The sequence below is a fragment of the Talpa europaea genome (genome assembly GCF_964194135.1).
Source record: "Talpa europaea genome assembly, chromosome: X".
Lineage (NCBI taxonomy): Eukaryota > Metazoa > Chordata > Mammalia > Eulipotyphla > Talpidae > Talpa > Talpa europaea.
The window spans coordinates 13,487,389-13,506,239 of NC_140081.1; the positions used below are offsets into that span (position 1 = coordinate 13,487,389).

General features: G+C 59.1%; 1 protein-coding gene across 1 annotated transcript; it reads right to left on the reverse strand.

Annotated features, from left to right (window-relative positions):
• Positions 1-601: 601 nt before the first annotated feature.
• Positions 602-11,439, reverse strand: ARX (aristaless related homeobox; the record flags this gene model as incomplete). Its single annotated transcript, XM_084259265.1, has 5 exons — positions 602-842; positions 3,046-3,374; positions 6,182-6,227; positions 8,733-9,612; positions 11,244-11,439. 5 exons carry the CDS (start codon positions 11,437-11,439, stop codon positions 602-604), a joined length of 1,692 nt encoding a protein of 563 aa, XP_084115391.1.
• Positions 11,440-18,851: the final 7,412 nt, after the last annotated feature.

Here is an 18,851-nt window from a genome sequence, read left to right on the forward strand (position 1 = left end):
TATTCTAGCAGAGTATTTCCCTTTGGTTTGATATAAAAACCTTGGTTGGTGTGTGATAAAGAAGAGAACAAGAACGAGACGCCCCTTTCCTGAAGTGCACTGGCAGCTTATCTTACAACTCGCGGCCGCCGCCCCGGCCCTGGCCCCACGCCGGGGCCCACGCCGGGGCGAGCGGCTCGGAGCGCCGAAATGCTGTTAGGAAAGAAAGACGCTAAGTGGGTGTCAGGAGGAAGAGGGGGTGGGCTGTTGCAATTTTTCACTTCGATACCAGGCGTCTTGGGGAGACAACGTCCCCAGTGTTTTCAGTAAAGTAAGAACAGGAGAGAGTGGACGTGTGAGTTGGAGCGAGGTTGGCAGTGGGGGGGGGGCGGGGGGAGCAGGGACGGGGGTGGGGTGGGGGGGGACAGCCAGCCGAGGAGGTGCCACGTCCGTGAGCGCCGAGGGCTGCCTCGCCCGCGCGCGGGCTGCTGCGAAGGCGGCCGTGCTCGCTCAGTGCCGTCGCGGGAGGGTGCTGGTCCTCTGTTTCCATTTGGTCTTGAGTGGTGCTGAGTGAGGTGACCTTTCGGGGCGCGCCCCGGGGCGCCGGGGTGGAGGGCAGCCTTTAGCACACCTCCTTGCCCGTGCTGGTGCCCGGCAGGATGTTGAGCTGCGTGAGCTGCGCGGCGTGCTCCTTGGCCTTGAGCCTCAGCGCGGCTATGCTAGAGGCGCGTCTGTCTGCGGCCGCGGTGGCCGGATCGGCCAGCGCGCCCGACGCCACCGCGCCCTCCACGGCCGGCGTGGGCTGTCTCAGGAGCGCGGCCGCGGTCGACGCGCTGGTCAGGGGGGCCATGGTGGAAAAGAGCCTGCGGGGAGAGCAAACAGCGCGGTCACGGCCTCGGGAGCTGGGCGGGCGCCTCGGGCCGCGGTTCCCGCCGCCTCTCCCCAGGGGGGCCGAGGGGCACCGGGGGCTCTGCGGGCGCCGCCGCGGGGGGCGCGGACACGCAGGCCCGGGGGGCGCGCGGCAGGGAGGCTGGGGCGAGCTGCAGGCCTTGACCTGAGGAGGGACCCGACGGAGGAAAGGAAAGAGAGACCGAGGGCCCAGGTTTCTCTGGCGGGCTCTCAACAGGCGTCGGCCCCCGCGGCCCAGAACCCCAAGGCCCAATGGCGCGGATTTTGTGGTTTCGCTCAAGGAGGGGGTGTCCCCCCCCAACCAGGAGCTCCATTGCCTGGCATGCTGTTTGCCAGGAGCGAGAAGAAGAAGGACAAAGAGAAAAAGGAGAATGGAGGAGGCGCTGGAAGGGGAAAGATAGACGGGCGGGAGAAGGGGCCAACACTGACCAAGACCCAGGCTGCAGACTTCGCCCTCTCCAGGGCTGCTGCGCTGGGCTCCTTCTGCCCTGGCACATTGGCCTTGTCTGCCGGCCCTCCCGCCGACACCGCCTGCCCTCCTGAGCCAGGCTGCGCTGGCGGGGCCGGGCCCACGACCGCCTGTTGATATCCGCTCGACCCGCGGCTCGGACTGGCCAGCGGCCCCGCGTCCGGTGCAGCGACATCCTTTCCCCGCCGCCCGCCCTGTGTCCCTGCGGCCTCTGGCCCCAGAAACCCCCCAAACCCGCTGCCCCCGCTCGCGGCCCTCAGCGACGCCCATGCCTAGGACTTTCCGCACGCGCCACCGCCTCCCGGCTGCGCCAGGATTGCTTCGTGCGGAGCCTTCATGCCCTGCGCGCCGCACCGCGCGGATGTACAGCTGAAGCCCCGGCGGCCTCCGGCTACCCGACGCCACCGCACCTACCCCTGCCGCTGCCAAGTGCCCGCCGGGTTTTTCGGCCACTTCCCCGAGGGCTCTGACTTTGGCCTCCGCGAGGCCAGTTCGGGGTTTCCACGATTAGAAAAGCGCCCCACAGGGCCCATGCAGAACCTCCTGCTTTTCCCCCAAACCCACCCTCCTCCCCTCGAACCACCCCCTCCGCACCCCTCTTCCAGCGTCTCTGAACCTGGCAGCCAGGTACTCCAGGCGCGGTTTGCAGGCTTTTACCAGTCCCTTGTCAGGAGGCGGGAGGCAGGCTGAGGGGGGCGCGGGACTTCAAGTTTTGTTTTGTTTTGTTTTGTTTTGTTTTTCCCAGAAAGAAATAATAAAGTGTGACCTGGAGGGGGCGTCAAGTGCCTCTTGGTTCCCCTAGGTAAACTGAGTCACTGCACTTCAATGCACACCTTGTTGATTGGTTTCTTACAAGAAACTAATTTTCCTTCGAGATCTTTTTTGCAAATTTTCCCTAAGATGATTTTTGTTAAGTGGCTGCGCAGTTGGAGGAATCTATTATTTCTTTGTTCTCCCAAAGAGAGATCATTGAAGCTGCATTCAGTTTTATTTTCACTGCACTTTCTAACTTAATACATCCCTCTTTTGTTTCTTTGTCTGTGTGATTATACAGACTTTTTTATTTCATCATTCGATGTTCGTTTAAAGACAGGGACTTATAATATACGATGAGCTGTTTCTTTTATTTCGTTGTCTCCTGCCGCTGTGGGGGTCGGAGGTTGCGCGTATGGGGGTTTGGTTGGCAGCCGGTCACTTGAGTGACAAAGAAGGTAGCGTCTGGGGGAGAATAATGAATTCTCTGCACCCAGAGGACCGGTGGGTCCAGGGCTCCTGTGGAGAACAGGCCTGTGTTCCTCTGGCTGCTAGACTTGGGCCCTGAGGAAGGGTTTTTGCAAAACTTGTCCTCCTGGCTGTGTAGCTGGTGCGCGCTTACACCCATGCTACCTAGGGCCCGGGCTGTGGCTGCCTTCAAATGGTACTTTTACAGCTTTCATTGACGACTGACAACTGTCACAGTTGTTACTGCCACCGCCTTCCCCTTTGCCACTCAGCCCCAAGTCATTCTCTTCAAGATCCACACGTCTTGAGGCAAAATTAGAGAGTATTTTCTTTGGCTGAGAGGCTGAGGTTAGGCCGCAGAGAACAGATACGGGTCGCTCCTGCCTGCCCCCCACCTCCTCCCGGACCCCAGCCCCCGAAGTGTGCACGAGAAAGGCGCAGACAGACTCCCCGCGGCCGCGTGTTACCTGCCGAACGCAGGGCTGATGAAGGCCGGGTGCCGGAACACGGCGGCTCCAAGGAAAGTGCTCAGGCCCAGCGGCGCCCCGCTGGGCGGCAGGCTGGCCGAGCCGGGAGGCGGAGGTAGGCTCGGGAAAGCGGCGGCGGCGGCGGCGGCGGCGGCCGTCCAGGCCGAGTCGAGCGCGGGGTGGTGCGGAGGGAAAGGGCTGGCGTCCAGGTAGGGGCTGAGCGGGTGGGTGGCCGAGAGCGGCCCGGGGAAGGGCAGCCCCGGGGGATGGGTCTGAGCGCCCGCCTTCTCCCGCTTGCGCCACTTCGCCCGACGGTTCTGGAACCAGACCTGCAAGGCGGAGAGAGCCCCGGGTCTGCGCGGCTCGTGGCCCGGAGGGCGCACCGGGCGTGCCCCGACTCCCCTCCCGAGCCCGGCGCGTGGCACCGTGGATGGGGGGCTCCTTCCTCCCCACGGGGACCCACACCGCCCCTGGCCTCAGAGGGCTCAAGGGCACATCTGGGACCATTGCGGCTGCGCAAAGGAGCCCGAACTTAAAGCCAGCAGGAAACAGGGCAGAGGCAACCCTCCCCAGTGGGTTTTTCAGTGAACCGGGTTCCTTCCCGAGCTCAAGGAAAGGTGGTTCGGTGTGTGTAGAGACGGGGAGACCAAGGTCTGTGCTGCCAGTCCCTTGCTGTGTCTTTAGTCGGGTCACCTAGACCTCTCTCAACCTCAGTTTTCTGATCTGTCAAATGGGGGTAATGAAACTTTACTCACAAGCCCGTTGGAAGGAATGAATAAAAACAAGGCAAGTGCAAGCTGGCATCCAAGAGTCTCCCTCCAAAAGGGAGGCACCGAGGCAGGAATGCAGGCCAGCTGTTTTTGCTTATTTCAGGCCAAAATCCTGCTCTGGATCGGAAAGGAAGTCAGGGAGGCATTCATTTATTCTTTCCACAAATATTTATTAAACACCTACAGCACTAGGCCGGGTCCTGAGGTTTGGGGAGAGCTGGGAGGGAGGAAAGAAATGCTCAGGACAGTTTGCTGACTGTTTCAGTTCCTGGGCAGGTCTCCAGGAGATGAAATCCGGGTGTGGGATACGCAGCCTGCTATCTGCAGGGGCTTTAGGTGGGACGGGATCTACCCAGGAAACTACTGACTGCGTAGACCAGGAGGGCAGCAATACCTGGACGCATAGGAATCAGAGTACTGGAGACCTGTAGACTTTTCACGTCTTCTGCGCTACCAGGTCCCTTCTTTCTTTAGGGGATGTGGTTAAACAGGTTATTTAAATGAGATAGTTCTAGGCTTGGGGGAGGTTTTCAGCACAAGGTATCTTCCTAATTGTTAATAGAAAGCAGTTTTAGTAGAGACCTTTACCTGAAATGTGGCAGCTACCAGAGTCTAAAAATAACACTCAGGAGCATGAAATTATTTTTATGTGACCTGCTCATCACACCCACAGCTAAGAAGATAGGCTCCTTCTCCCCTGAAGGTATTAATATTTTTAGGGCTGGGTTTATGCCTGCACACAAGTCTCAAAATTAAGAATGAACTTCAGGGCTATACAGAGTTATATTAAAATATAATGTAAATGATCCCCGAGGAAGATGTTTAAAAATTTTTAAGACATCCATGTCTTTCAAATATACACACTGGGGGCTGTCGTTACTAGCACTAGTATCTAAGCTTGGTTTGACTTCTAGACAGTCATCCAGGGCAAGAAACATCGACATTCGAAACTGGTTGATTACTTAAAAATTCTTCGGAAAAGGGCCCCATCCAGAACATTCCACAGCCCTCAAATGATCTATTTGTGACTTGCAGAAACATTCCAGTGTGGAAATTTAGAGGCCTGAAAAAGTAAGATGGGACCAGGCTGGGTGGGCAGCTTTTGTGTACCCAAATCTGTCTAGACGAGAATGTCCGCCACTCCTCACCGCGGTGAAAGGAGCAGGGGTGGGCAGTGGAGGCAGACTTGCCCCCAAAGAACATGGAAACCTTTCACAGACGAGATCATGGTCGCTCCCTGCTCAACTGCAATTATCAAGATGTCCCCCTGCAATTCCTCATTATTGAATTAATACCTCTGAGGCCCCCCAAAGGTAAACGAAAGGACTCTAATAATTCATATTCACTTAATTACATCTTCTCCAGTGAATAGGGAGAGCGGAGAGGGGAGGGGGCGCTCTCTTTCTTTTAAAAAGTTATTTAACTTTCCCACGACTCATTCCCCTGAGCTGAAAATACAGAGTTGCTGTCACATCTCTGTTTGACAATGGAGAAATGTGTCAACAGAAAGGAGGGGCCAGGCCTCATCATTAGCCCTCTAATGCAAGAAGCTGTTGTGTATTAAATGAGCCATATGGAATTTATTGTGCTTTATCAGCGCTTGATTTTGACTGTAAAGTGATTCACTCAGCTCCTAACCCAGGGACATCTGTTTTCTGTTGGCCATCGGGGCTGCCCAGTGTTGATCGTCTCTTTGGTTATGAGGCCTGGGTTCGGAAATGCACTCTGGTATGGAGCTGCAAACACCTTTAATAGCATTGCACTCACTCCCTATTAGATCAATGTGGGCTCATTGCTATAAAAAATGGGAAATCAAATAGCATTAGCCAGCTCCTTGTGCGGGCGGAGGGGAAATCAAACAGCATTTTGCCTTCAAATGGCCCTGTTTGTTCTAGCACTAAGTGGGCTTTTATGAAGCCCGATTGGAGACTTAATCGCAGCCAAATACCTGCTTGGAGCTGAGCGGATTTGTCTAACAACCAAATCCATGCTCCATCCCATTATTTCAATCAGGAGAAGTCAGTCTGCAGATTGTTTCCTACCAGGGCTGTGGAACCAAAGGTTGGGGGGTGGGGGGGCTCCTGAACTGTAGTCTCAGGGACCCTAACTGCCCCTTCTGATCCTGTTCTCCTTTCTCAGGGCTCCCAAATCCAGAAACCTTCCCCTCCAACCTCCCAGATCTTCATATTTTAATATCTGTGTGTGTGTGTGTGTGTGTGTGTGTTATGTGTGTGAGTGTATTTTTCTGCTTCTACTCCTCCATTTTATGAAGGGGGGGGTCTCAATTTCCCCCCATCCATCAACCCTTTTCTCCCTCTCCCAGTCACCCCCAAACTCTCTCCCTCCCTTTCTGTGGTGAAGCTCACCTGGACTCGGGCCTCAGTCAAGTCCAGCCTCATGGCAAGTTCCTCCCTATAAGAAAGCAACACACAGACAGGAGGTCACTGCAGGTCCCAGCAGCCCCCTCTCAGTCACCCTCCCCTTGCTAGCAGGCCTCATCCTTTGGGGGTCTCCCCTGGCAGTCTGTCTTCACCCCCAAACACGTGGGCATCACCATCCCTTAACCACTGGAGTGCCTACTATTGATTAAAAACATAAAAACACACCGTGCATCGCCAGATAGAGAATATTTGGAGTCTATGGCATATTCTAGTCCAGTGACAGAGGTGGCTTTTTGAATCTGTAAGTCTGAAAATTGGGCACACACATTCTCACCCACTCACTCCAGCCAGAGTTAGTCAAGAAACAAGCACACACGCATAGTGCTCTTCTGAGGACACACACCGTTTCCTAATATTAAATAGGAGAAAAACTCAATATTAATTTTTTTCCACCCTCTTGGTCTCTTTCTGCCTCTTTGAAAAATTTCCCTCTCTTTTTTCTGTCTCTCCTTCCAGTGCTGCCTTTCCGGCCATCTCTCTGTTCCCCTGTCTCACCTTCCTCCCTCGGGCACCCCCTTATTCATACTCCCCATTACCCTCTGGAGATATGTTAAGCTTGTTAAGAGTTCAGTGGGGTAATTTTTCGATTAAACAAAATTCTGTGCACCTCCTCACTCCAGTGCCCACTACAAACCCTGCCCATCTCAGGGGAAGTCAATTTAACTGAAACCCTACCCCATCATTGCCGTTATTACTGCGACAATTAAGGCAAATAGGAAACCATTAAGATGCTGTAAAACGGCTTACGACCTGTTTACCGAAAATATGAGCGCGCTGAGAATAATTGGCTCTCGGATCGCTAATTTGAAAAGCGAGGGCCGCCCCAGCCTGGGACCCTGGTTTGCACTGCTGTCCACACCTGGAACTCGGGAGCCGGGAGGAAACCGGTTCACTGTGCGCTTCCGGTAGTCTCCTGCTGCAGTGAACCCCAGCACCTCTGAAACCACACTCCTGGGGGCTCCGGGAGGCAGCCAAGGGCCTCTAACCCCTGGGGCAGCCAAAGGGAGATGCCCTGTGCACGTACTTTGGTTTCCCCCTGGCAAAGCTAAAAAAAGGGCAGGCCCGATGCCAACTGACATCATTTTCTTTTTGAAATACATAGTGTGATAAACTCAAAAGGTCGGTGGGCCAGTTGGCTACTTGTTAGCACAGGCTGATTTCTAAATTTACTTTGTTTTCTGAGAGATGGTAAAGGGACTGGGTGAAGGACCAAGTTTAGCTCCAGGGATGATCAAGTTTAGCCTTCTCTCTGAGTCAGCGCCAGTCTTTGCTGCTGGTTCGGAGAGAGTTTGCCAATTCACTGACAGACCAGCTACACTTGAGAGTTGGCTCCGGCCTCCGGGGCCCTAAGCGGGCGATTTCTCGTCCAGTTCAAAGGAACGGGCGGCTTTCCGCTTCAGAAACGCACATTGAAAAGCTGCACACGTCTCCTGCGAAGGAGCGGCCCGAGTTTGACAAGCCCAGGGCCAGGCACACCATCCCTTCCTCCCTGCCCAGTGGGGGAAGTTTGCTAGGGCCCGTGTGCCTGCGCGAAGACCTTGGTGTGAGAGGGGGAGAGGAAGGGCCCCCGCGGGGCCCGCGCCCCAGGTCCACCGAATGAGCCAGGGCCCAGGGGCCCCGTCGCCTCACGGGCACATCTTTCCTCTAGAAAGTGCAGTGAGGGCAAGTGGAGCGTGAGCAGGTGGAACACCGGGGTGGACACTAGTCTTCAGAGAAACATTGTGCAGCTCTTTCATCTGCTGCCCGCCGGGCTTCGAGCTGGGATTGTGCGCGCGGCAAACCCGTGTGCACTAAACGAAAGCGGGGTTCACGTGTGTGGGTGTGTTGGGTGGGAGAGAGGCGAAGAATCAGAAGGGAGGATACTGTGCGGCATCTCCCCCCTCCCCGCAGGTGGACAGGTGTCACCCAGTGCCCAGTGTTGACTTCCTTGGGTTCTCAGGAGCTTTCAAAGGAGTGAACTTGGGTTTTTGAAGGCCTGCCCCGCAGGCGCGGGCCCCAGCTCTGTGACAAGCGGCGTAGCCGATACCCACCAGGCTGCTGGGGCACGCGGGGGTGGGGGGTGGCAGGACCGCGCACGGCAGCCACAAGGGACCCCGGGTTTGCCCTGGCCGGGAGGGCCCACAGCGCTTCCTGCACCTCCCCCGGACCTGGCCCGAGGCCCTGCGTGGTGGCCTGGCCGGGACGCGGCTCCAGGCGGCGCTTCTCCGGCCCCCTTTGGAGAGGTGCTTTCTCGCTCTCAAACTTTTGCTTGGGAAAAAGTGACACTGGGGAGGCTTTGGGGAGGAGAGACGGGAGCCGAGCGTACCCTGAGCGCCCGGCGTGGGGGCTGGGGGGCACAGGGGGTGGCTTTCGGCGGGCAGGCCGGGCGCGGCGGGTGGGGCGCCCTGGGCCGAGCGCAGAGGGGAAAGCCGAGCGGGCCGCGCGCCCTCCTGCCCCGGGGCCCGCCGCGGCCCGGCCGCCGCCGGCGCGCGCCTACCTGGTGAAGACGTCCGGGTAGTGCGTCTTCTGGAAGGCGCGCTCCAGCTCCTCCAGCTGGTAGCTGGTGAACGTGGTGCGGTAGCGCCGCTGCTTGCGCTTGAGCAGCCCTTCCTCCGAGTCGCTGCCGGCCGACAGGCACACGCTGTCCTCGCCGTCCTTGCCCTCGGCGTCCTCCGGGTGCAGCAGCAGCTCCTCCTTGGGCGACAGCTCCCCGCCCTCGGGGCCCACCGCGGCGGCGGCGGCGGCGGCGGCCACGGCGCCGGTGGCGGGCACGGCGCAGCGCCGGGGCTCCTTGAGCAGCGCGCGGGCGTCGTCCTCCAGCAGCTCCTCGTCGTCGTCCTCCAGCAGCTCCTCTTCCTCGTCCTCGTCCTCCTCGTCCTCCAGCAGCTCCTCCTCATCGTCCTCGCCGCCCGCGCCCCCGCCCGCCGCCGGGGCGCCGCCGGGGCCGCCGGCCGCGCCCAGGCGCTCGTCGGGGTGCGCGGCGCCCCCCGGGCCGCCCAGCTCGTCCAGGGCCGGCGGCGGCGGCACGAAGGGCGCCCCGTTCTCCCGGTACGACTTGCTGCGGCTGATGCTCACCTGCGGCGCCTGGCTGATCTTCAGCGTGTCCCAGGCGGCGGCGGCCGCGGCGGCGGCGGCCACCGCGACCCCCGCGCCGTCCGGCCGCTCCCCGGGCCGCGCGCCGGGCGGCGGCGGCGGAGGGGCGTCCCCCCGCGGGCCCGCGGTGGCCGAGGCCGCCGCCGCCGCCGCTGCCGCCGCGGCCGCCGCCGCCGCCGCGGCGCCCTGGAGGAGGCGGCCCCCGCCCGGGCCGTACAGGCGCCGGAGCTTGGGCGGCAGGTGCAGCTCGGCCTCGAACGGGGCGCCGCTGCCCTTGGGGGAGCCTGCGGGCAAGGGGGAGCCGTCAGTGCGCCACCGCCCCCGGCCTGCCAGCGGCTGCCCCGAGGCGCCCGGGCTGGGGCCCCGCCGCGCGCGCCCCCGCTGCACCCCGCTGCACCCCACTGTCACCCCTTTTCCTCGCCCCGCTTCTCGCGCTCCCTCCCCTCCCTCCTCTCCTTTCCCCGACGCTTCCCCTTATTTCCTTTCTTCCCGAACCTCTTTCTGCCGCTGCCCTCCCCTATCTTTCCTTCCTCGGTCTTCTTCTCCCTCTCTCTGCTCATCCTTCTCCTCCGCCTCTCCCCGCCCGCATCTTCCCTGCGCGTCCACTCTCCTCCTTCCTGTCCCTTTCTTTCCCCTCGCCCTCTTTCTCACGCTTTCTCGCCCTTCCCATTTCGCTGCAAGGGAGACTCAGCAAACATTCAACAACTTGCAAGAAAAATCAGCACCACCCTGAAACTTTGGGCAGCACATCTGCCAGCTGCTCCGCCCGAGGGGTCCAGGCGGTTGGAGGTGCGCTGCCCAGCGGGAGACCCCTCCGGGTAGTAGCTGGGGGCCCCTGGCCCCCAGCCCCGAGGGTCAACCGTACCCCAACAGTCAGCAGCCACAGGGAGCGGAAGCTCCTTGCACAGAAAGGCAAAGAAAATCGTCCGGGTGAACTGGGTTTGGAAAGGCCTGCGTAGGGCAGTGAGTGTGTGTGTGTGCATGTGTGTGTGGGGGGGTATGTAACAGGCACAGGCCGCTCCCTCCCTTCGAGGAACTGGCCGGCACAGGTGCCATTGTGGTCTAAAAAAACAAAAGGAAAAAGTCAGTTTCAAACAGCCCCTTCTCCGCTGTCCGCGCGTATCTTCTAGGTGGTTCTGCGGCTGGACCCGCTGGTTTTTCCAATTTTGAAAGAATTCAACGATTCTTTCACTGTGACACCTCTGCAGCCAGCGCAAGGCGAAACTCGAGAGTAACAGGTTCGGGGCAAAAGGACACTGTTTCTGGAATTTTATAATTTTAGAAAAAAAAAATAAAACCTTTAAACATCTCAACTCTATTTTGAAAGATAACGTAGCAGAGGAAAAAATAGCACCCAGAAGCCGCACATTTCACACATTTCCAATACAATAAGGAGCACTTGGGCAATTCCAGGGAGATGTGGTCTGCAAAGCTTGCGTTTTAAAGGCCACCCGTAATCTGCAATTTTTAAAAAAGGCAAAACTCCGCGTGCAAAGAAATTTTCAAAGAGGAAAGGCCAAGGCGCTCACGTTGCCTGAACACCCCCATTCACCAGCTTTTGGGGTTCTTGTCAAGTTGCTATTACAGGAGACCACCGGCAACTGCTGTTTCTGACCTGTCCCCCTCTTTAGAGCACACCCAAGGCCACCAAAGGGGGACATTTAAATAACCTGTAGACCATCGCTGAGCACCTAAGGGCCCCGAAGCGAAGCCTGGCCTCTGCTTTTTTTCTGGAAGCAGAGAAAGAGGCAGCCTCTGGCGAGAGGTTTACCGCTCTTTCAGATGCCAGGCCTCAGAGTTGTTCCCTCTCCTTCCTCCGACTGCAGCTTGACAACCCCAGGCCCCTGGCCCTGAACATCCAACATCCAAACCAGGACCCGGTGCCCTTTGCGAGCGCCTGGCGGCGCGCCCTTACCTTGCACGGCCTTTTCCTGGTCGGCGCGGCTGGCCAGCGGGGCGGGCAAGCTCTGCGCAGCTCCCAGCAGCCGCATTTTGCACGGGCTCCTCCGGCCCAGGATGCTGTCGATGCAGTAGGAGGAGAGCAAAGTTGGAGATTTACTTTTACACTCGGGCCTCTCGGAGCAGCCCTCCTCCTGGTACTGATTGCTCATGGCTGGGTTTTTTTCCCCTGGGTGCAGAGAGCGGGCCGCTGGCTGCCTCTCCCGGCGGGTGGGATGGATGGGTGTGTGCTGGGGGTGTGGTTGGAATGGCGGGTTGGAAGGGCTAGTGTCGCGATCTCTGTGCCTCTCTGCCTCTCTCGGACGCTGGCTGCCGGCTCCCGCCCTGCCCGCGGCCCGAGCTCGCCCTCTCGGCGCTCAGGACAAGCGGTAACAAGTGTAGTGAGCGGCGGGCGCGCAGCTCGGGAGTCTCTCTCCTCCACGTGCTGAGAGGCGCGCTGTGATTGGCTCTCGCCAGAGGCCGGGCTGCGCTGGGCGGCGGGCTCGCCGCAAAGCCTGGACCGGATTCCGGAAAGGTCGGCAGAGGTGGGGGGCAGCGGCGCTCCCCGGAGCCGATTTCTCTTCTCCTTTTTCGCTTTTAACTAAACACTTTCTAAGTTCCCCACCCTCCGCCCGCCGCTCCCCCGTTAACCCTTTAGGGTGGGCCCGACTCTCACTGCTTTGGACGCCAGGCGGGTGGATGCCCCTCGGGCGGCGAGCACCCTGGCCACCCACGGGAGCCCCTCGCTCCCCGCAGGCCGGGCCTGTCTACTGGCTCCGACGCCCTGGGCACTCTCGGCACCACCGGCGTCTGCGCTCCCAGGACGGCGCCTTGACCTCAGGGCTCCTCCGCCGCCGCCCTTGGTAGGCCGGACGGTCCTCAGAGGCGCCCGGGTGCCGGCCTCCAGCCAACCTCCGCCGCCCGGGCGCCGTCCCCCTTGGGGCCGAGAGCCTTCGGCCGGCCGTCCTCACCCCCGAGCCGGGCCCTCGCTCACTTGTTAGCAGCGTCCGCGGGCCTCGCGTCTCCGACTTGAACTCTGGGGAAAGTCCCCTGAGTGACAAAGCTCTGCCCGAGGCGCGGCCTTTCCCTGAGCACCTGCAGGGTGGACGGGACGGGGGCGAGCGTCCGCCGGGGGCAGGGGAGCTGGGGACAGGTCTGGGGCTCCCTCCCCCCCCCACCTGGTTCCCTCTTGTGTCCACTACTTCATCTCAGTTAGGCCGTCACCCTAGGGCTGGACACCCCCACAGAGCGCCCGGGGAGAGGAACCTGCGGGGTGGGCGTGGGAGGGGGGAGGAGAGGAACCTGCGCACCAGGTAAGAGGGACCCAGCTTGACTCCAGGCAGATCTAAGAGCCCCGGTTTCGGAATTCTCACGCCCTGGCTCCCCTTCGCCAAGGTGCGAGCGCCGGCCCGCGGGAGAGCGCCGGCTGCCTGCATCGCTTCCCGCCGGCCCGGCGCTGAGAGCAGACACCCACCTGGCGCTGAGGCCGGCCGGGCGCCCGCGAGAGGCCAGCACCCGAGCACCCACACCCCCCTCGCTCGCGGCCGGGCCCCAGGGACGGCCCGGCGCCCGGTCGCTGGCGGGTGGGGGCGGGGGGGGTGACGGGTGGGAGCGGGGTCGGGGAGGGGGAAATCCACGCCGGGTTTTCCTCTCTCAACCCCTTCAATGTGTCAAAGAGAAGAGCGGTTTACAAAGGATTATACTTGAATCACTTACAGTCCGTATTTAAAAATACAAGGATGCATAACTGGGATATTTTTCCAGCCATAAACATCTGCATCGGTCTTGGGTGCTGGTGGGTGGGAGGCAGACAGATCGGGCTGGCTTGGCAGGGACGTTTCAGAGACAAGTTGAGGGGGACGGCGGGTTGGGGACGGGCGCATGAGTGTGGTCAGCGCTGGTGCTGACAGCACGGCTGCAGCCCAAGGCAAAGGCTGTCTCTCCCGCGCTGCCCCCCGTCTCTCTGCGTGTCTCTGTGTCTCTCTCCTTCTCTCGGTCTGGTTCTCACTTTGCTTCTCCCCCGTTTTCCCTATACTCGGATGATGGAGGTGGGGGGCGGAGGAGAACCCGGACCGCCTCTGATTTTCCACTGTCTGCTCAGCCCTCTCCGCTGGCCCACAGCACCTGGGCTCTCCTCCTGGCTCCCCCGCCTTCTCCTCTGCCCGCCTCACCGAGAGTTCGGTGTTTTCTATTGTCCCGTTCGGCTTGAAACTCATGTTCCGCGCGCCCATTCCCTGCCCCCCTCCGCGTCTGGCCCCGAGAGCCCACTCCCCGCGCGCGGGCCCCCGCGCAGCAAGAGGCGTGAAGACGCGCGGGTCTCGGCCGAGCCTCCGGCCCCGGATCCTCGCCGGCGTCCCCGCGGCTGGTTGCCGGGAGAGACAGAGGCATTTTTCCCTCCCGGGAGGGCCCCGCGTCGGAAATCCACAAGACCCGGCTGCCGGGCGGCGCCGTGACTTCAGAGTCGGCTCCGCACACGCAGAGAGTGGGCTGAAAACGAGTCCAAAAAAGATCGTGTTTAACAAAAAGAATCGCAAACGCACAAATCATTTGTGAGAGCCTAACGGGGTTTCGACGCTCGGTGGAAGATTTCTTTGCCTCCGTCCCCCACCTCCCCCTTCCGCAGCTGTTCTCCTTTTTAAAAGCGAAGTCGGACTTTCTGCTGGGGTGTATTCTAATTTTAATCATCCACTGTAAAAGGGGAGGTTGACATAGAATTTCTGATTCTGACTTAATGACCCCTGGAATTAAAGCGAATTCTATTAATGGAATATAAAGTGTTTCTTTGGGAAGCCTGTATGAAAACACTAGCTCTATTTGTGATCTTATCTTGTTTATTCTTGGTATTTTTTAATCCATCTCCCCAAGTGAGGACGCCATTGGGAAGGCACGTCCACTCACTTCGGGGAGACCGGCCTGGCCCTGCTCCCTTTACACCCAGCAGCCCTGAAATGGTCTTTGTCACAATTCAATACCCGACTTCGAAATCAACCATTGACTTGCTGTTCCTGAAAGATTAAAGTAAAAAAAAAGAGAACTTGTCTGACCTAGTCCTGCAGAGACAGAATCCGCTGGCCTCTCCATAGTACCTACTTAGAACATGGGTTTCAGATGCGTGTGTGTTGCCCTATGTGCTATTTTAGAAAACAAAAATGATGCCTCTGATATCCAGAAAGGGTTTGATTTGTTGAGTAGACTTTTCAGAATTGGGCTGTGTAGGAAAGAACTTCTAGTTCAGCCAACTGAATATTGACTCTGTGTGCAAAATGACATCTCGCTCTCTTTTCACTTCACTTTCTTCACTTTCTTTTACCCACCAATCAAAAGTCATTTCATTTTAGTGATACTACCAGTGTCGGTTGTACTTTGCTGTTCACAACTCCTGTTTCCTCTAATCTTTGAGGTCTGTCACTGTTGGCTTTCTTTTCCTGGGGACCTGGAAAACAACAGTTTGCAGTTCATCTGTTTTCCAATCAATCATTAAAGTAAAAATGACAATTACGGCCAGAAGTGGGGGTCAGAAGTGTTTAAAACTGTTGCTTTCAGTGAAAAACGAGGCTTGTCCCCAGGACTGGAAATAATAATTACCTGGAAGAGGCGAATGGAAGAAACCCCTTTCTTTTCTGTGGTGAGAGCTAATTCTACATTGTAGCTTCAAAATTATATTTGCAAGAAATGTGGGATAAGGGGGTGGCAGTTAGATGTCATTATCCAGGGGGAAAAATGTTTGGAGGAGAGTTAACCTTGCACACTTTTCATTTGAGATGTTTTAATTTATTGTGCAATATACACACAGATAAATAAAGCTGTAATGGGCTTCCTGCCGCACCGGACCACTCAGGTCCCCTTAAATTATGGTCAACCTCTTCAAAACATATATTTAAACAATAGAAATAAACTTCATTGGAGTCTGGCGACCAATTTGGAAGCCATTGGAAGGGAAGACAATAAGTCCTGATTACACGCGAGGATTCTCTGTGATGTGATATCCCCTTTGCCAAGTCATTTTGCTGTTTTATTTATTTAATTTCTTTTTTTTTTTTAACAAACTTTCATTCATTTATGGTCTTCCGCAACCTGCTAATTTAACACTGGAGCGCGTTATTGCAGTGTTAGGAGGAGAGAAAGAGGGAGAGAAAACAACAATACTGCAATGATCCAAATGATACAGTAGAATTATAGCAATTATAGTTCTACTTGTGGAAGAAAACCTTGCTGAGATCAGGCAAACAAACTGAAGCCTTGTGAGGATAACAAGCGTCGGGATTGACAGCCGGTGCTGGGAAGAGCCGGAGGGCACAAACAGAAATATTTGCCTCCCCCCCACCCCCCCTTAACTCCAACCAGTCAAGGTTAACCTCCTCAAATGCAGCTCGCAGAGTCTTATCCACTTCAGGGGGTGCATTTTAGGCACCAATCGAGGTCTCTCCTCCTGGAAGTCTGGTAATGGGAGGGAATGTAGCCTAATCCGCCTGGCTAGCACTTGGCCCTTGCCTCCTCTGCCCCCGGCTTGCCCTCCACTCCCCACCCCTGCCTCAGTTCTCCCTCCCGGCTGCTGGCATCTGGTCGTGGACGGTGTGTGTCTGTTGAAGTGTTTTCAGAGGAGCTCCTGGAAAGGTCCAGAGGGACTGGCGACTTGCATTTCTGGGGAACACTGCTTCCCTCTTCGCCCAGTCCTTCGCCTGAGCCGTGGGTTCCGCCGTCAGGGCTCGGCTGGGAGAGGTTTGTGGGGAATCAGCGCTCTGGGAAGCGTCCCGAGGACCACGGCCGAGCCCTCCAGGTATGGACGTGTGGGTGTGATGCTTGTGTTAGGGCATCTCCCCCCCATTTGCAAACTTCAGCACTTCAGGTTTTCCCGTCAGCAACCAGGAAGGGGGGCGGCGGAGCGAGAACTCGAGAGAAAACAGATTCCCCGCGGCCCCCCACCCCCAACATCCATCCAGGCGGCCAAGCGAGGCGTTTACAAGCTTAGCTCCCAGCACAAAGCGGGGCGAGATGGCCGCAGCCTCACCTCTGCCCTCCGAGGGCGGGCTGTGTGTGGGGGGCCCTCCCCGGGTCCCCTCTCACAGGCGAGAAGCAAGGGGTTGGGTTCTCACACTGAGTCCCTCGGCGGGAGCCCCCCCAACTCCCCTGCGCACCTGTCCCCCTAGGTTTCCACACCCAGGAGAGAAACTTCTGGGCGCCCTGTCATCATCACCATCTGGTTTCTCCTTTCCCAAGTCGGACGGCGGGGCCCCCGGGGGCGTCCAGGGTCGAGGTGTCCCGGGTGCCGCCGTGACTTTGTAGCTGCTGCTCACCCAGCCCCCGGACGTGTTGGGGGGGGGCGGGCACGGGTTGGAGCTCGGGCCAGGAGCCGCGAGGGACCCCAGGCCCGAGCGAATCCCGAGGCCCTGCCGGCCCCGGCTGTCCGCGTGCTCGCAGCGGAGCCCCGGCCTCGGGCTCGGCTCGGCGCCACGGCCGGAGCGCGCCCCCTAGCGGGGACTCGGGGCGAGCCGGGCCCTCCCGCCGCCGCCTCTGGGGACTGAAGTTGGCAGATCCGAGGGATCCGGCGGGAATGAATGGGGGAAGAAAACAAAAGCCTTGGAAACATTTCCAAGTGTGCAATAAAAGACCCATCTGTACCTTTCTTCTCCGGCGCGTTCGTGGTGAACGTCCCCCCATGCGCGCGCGAGGGGAGCTAATTGCGGGGTGGATTCTTGCTGGCGAACCTCAGGAAACACTGGCCCGAGGAGTGGGATAATGGGGGGTGGGGCGAAGGCGAGCGCGCAGAGGCTGCAACGCCAGCCGGAAAACGGAATCCGCTGTCTTTGGGGGTGTTCTTGGCGGCCTGGCCGCCGGCCCCCTCAGATTCTTCCGTTCCCAGTGAGGGGTTCTCCGGGGGCAGCTTTCGGAGATTTCTCTTACTTGAATTCGGTGTCCACTGGGGCTTTAGGCTCCTCTCCCAGCGCGGGAGTCGGTTACCCACCTTTTGACTTGATGATCCCCACCCCTCCCCCCCGTGCTCTCGCCTTTTCTGACCCCGGGGTCCCCCCTCTTTGTCTTGACGGCTTCCTACTTTCTGACCCTTTGGGGAATGGGACCACCGCCCTGCTCCGCCTCCCCCAGGCCGCCTGCCCCTGCGGGCTCCACGCCACTCCGCGCACTCACATCCTTTACTCCCTCTCGGTCTGGCCAGAAAAGGAGGAAAGAGAAATGCAGGGTTCTCGTCCAGCCCCCCTTGACTGGTTCAACCTGGAAATGGTGAGGGGTTTTTTTCGAAGCTCTTAGAACCTCTGGTGAGAAGTTCGCGATGAAGCCTTCACAGAGATGCCACATCCCCAGTTCAGACCAGTCCAGAACTTGTGGTTTCTTGTGCGCGGGGCGTGTGCACCCCAACTCATCAATCAGAAACACACAAATGCTGCTTCTCAAGAGCTGGCGCGTCCGCCATCTCGTGTCCTCGGCCCTGCTGGACGGGAAGGTCCTCCTGAGGCCCCCAAAACACGGCCTGGGGAAGGCCTAGCAAGGAAGGGCCCCCAAGTAGGAGTGATATTAGCTCTTCCCAGTCTCTTGTTGTGCGATGTGTCTCGCTAATTGGGAAGTTCAACACGAGGCTTTCCCTGCCCATAAAAGGCTGGTATGGGGGGGGGGGCAGCAGATGGAAGGGTCCTGTGGGAAGGGAGGCGTGGGTGTCCCCGTGTTTAATTAAGAGTTGCATTGTGTGGAAGGGAGGAGGGAAGATGCCGGGGCTGAACGCGGCTCTGTTCCCTTCATCGCAAAATAACCTGCAAGGAAAAAAAAAAGCCCGCGACGACGACAGAGCCGGCTCTGCACTAGATGCCATTAGAGGCGCAGCCCGTGGAATAAAGATATCTCGTTTCCTGCCGCACGTCACTTACCCGAGCAGAAAACACAAATAGCTGAGCACAGGGGGAAAAAAATAGAGGAGGAGGACGAGGACGAGGAAGAAAGGCCTCGGCGTAAAAATAACTGCGCGAAGGGGCTGACATTCCCGGCGCTGACAGGCGGCGCCTCCGAATCTGGGGCCGTCCGACCCTCCCCGCCACGGCCCCCCTGCCGCCCCCCGACTTTCCGGCCCACCCGGGATCCGTTTCGAAGTCACCCGGCAGTTGGGGGAGAAGAGAGCGGCCCCGCGCTGAAGGGAAGCCGAAGGTGGCTGAGAGTTGGGACCCTCAGAGTCTAGGGGGGGCCTCTTGGGGCGGCTGAGGCCGGACCCCCGCCACCGACCTGGCCTCCTGGCCTCACCCCGCGGGCGGCGCCGGCCGGGGCCTCCCGAGCGCAGCAGCGCAGCAGCTCTGCCTCGACTGCCTCGGTTTCCCCGTCGGGAAGGAGTTGCCTAGGCGCAGGGTGGGGGCGCTCGGGGCGATCGCCTGGACGCCCCGCCGCGGGTCGCCTCTAGGGTCTCGGGGCCCGGGGAACGGAGCGGAGGCCGCGAACCCGGTGACCCTTCCCCCCACCGGGCGCCGAAGGAGCCGGACGGGCCGGCGGGTCAGCGCCGGGGAGCCGGGCCCCGCGAGCCCGCGAGAGGGCGCGGGCGGGGAGGGGAGCCCGGGGACCCGCGCGGCGTCGGGCAGCGACACCCCCTCGG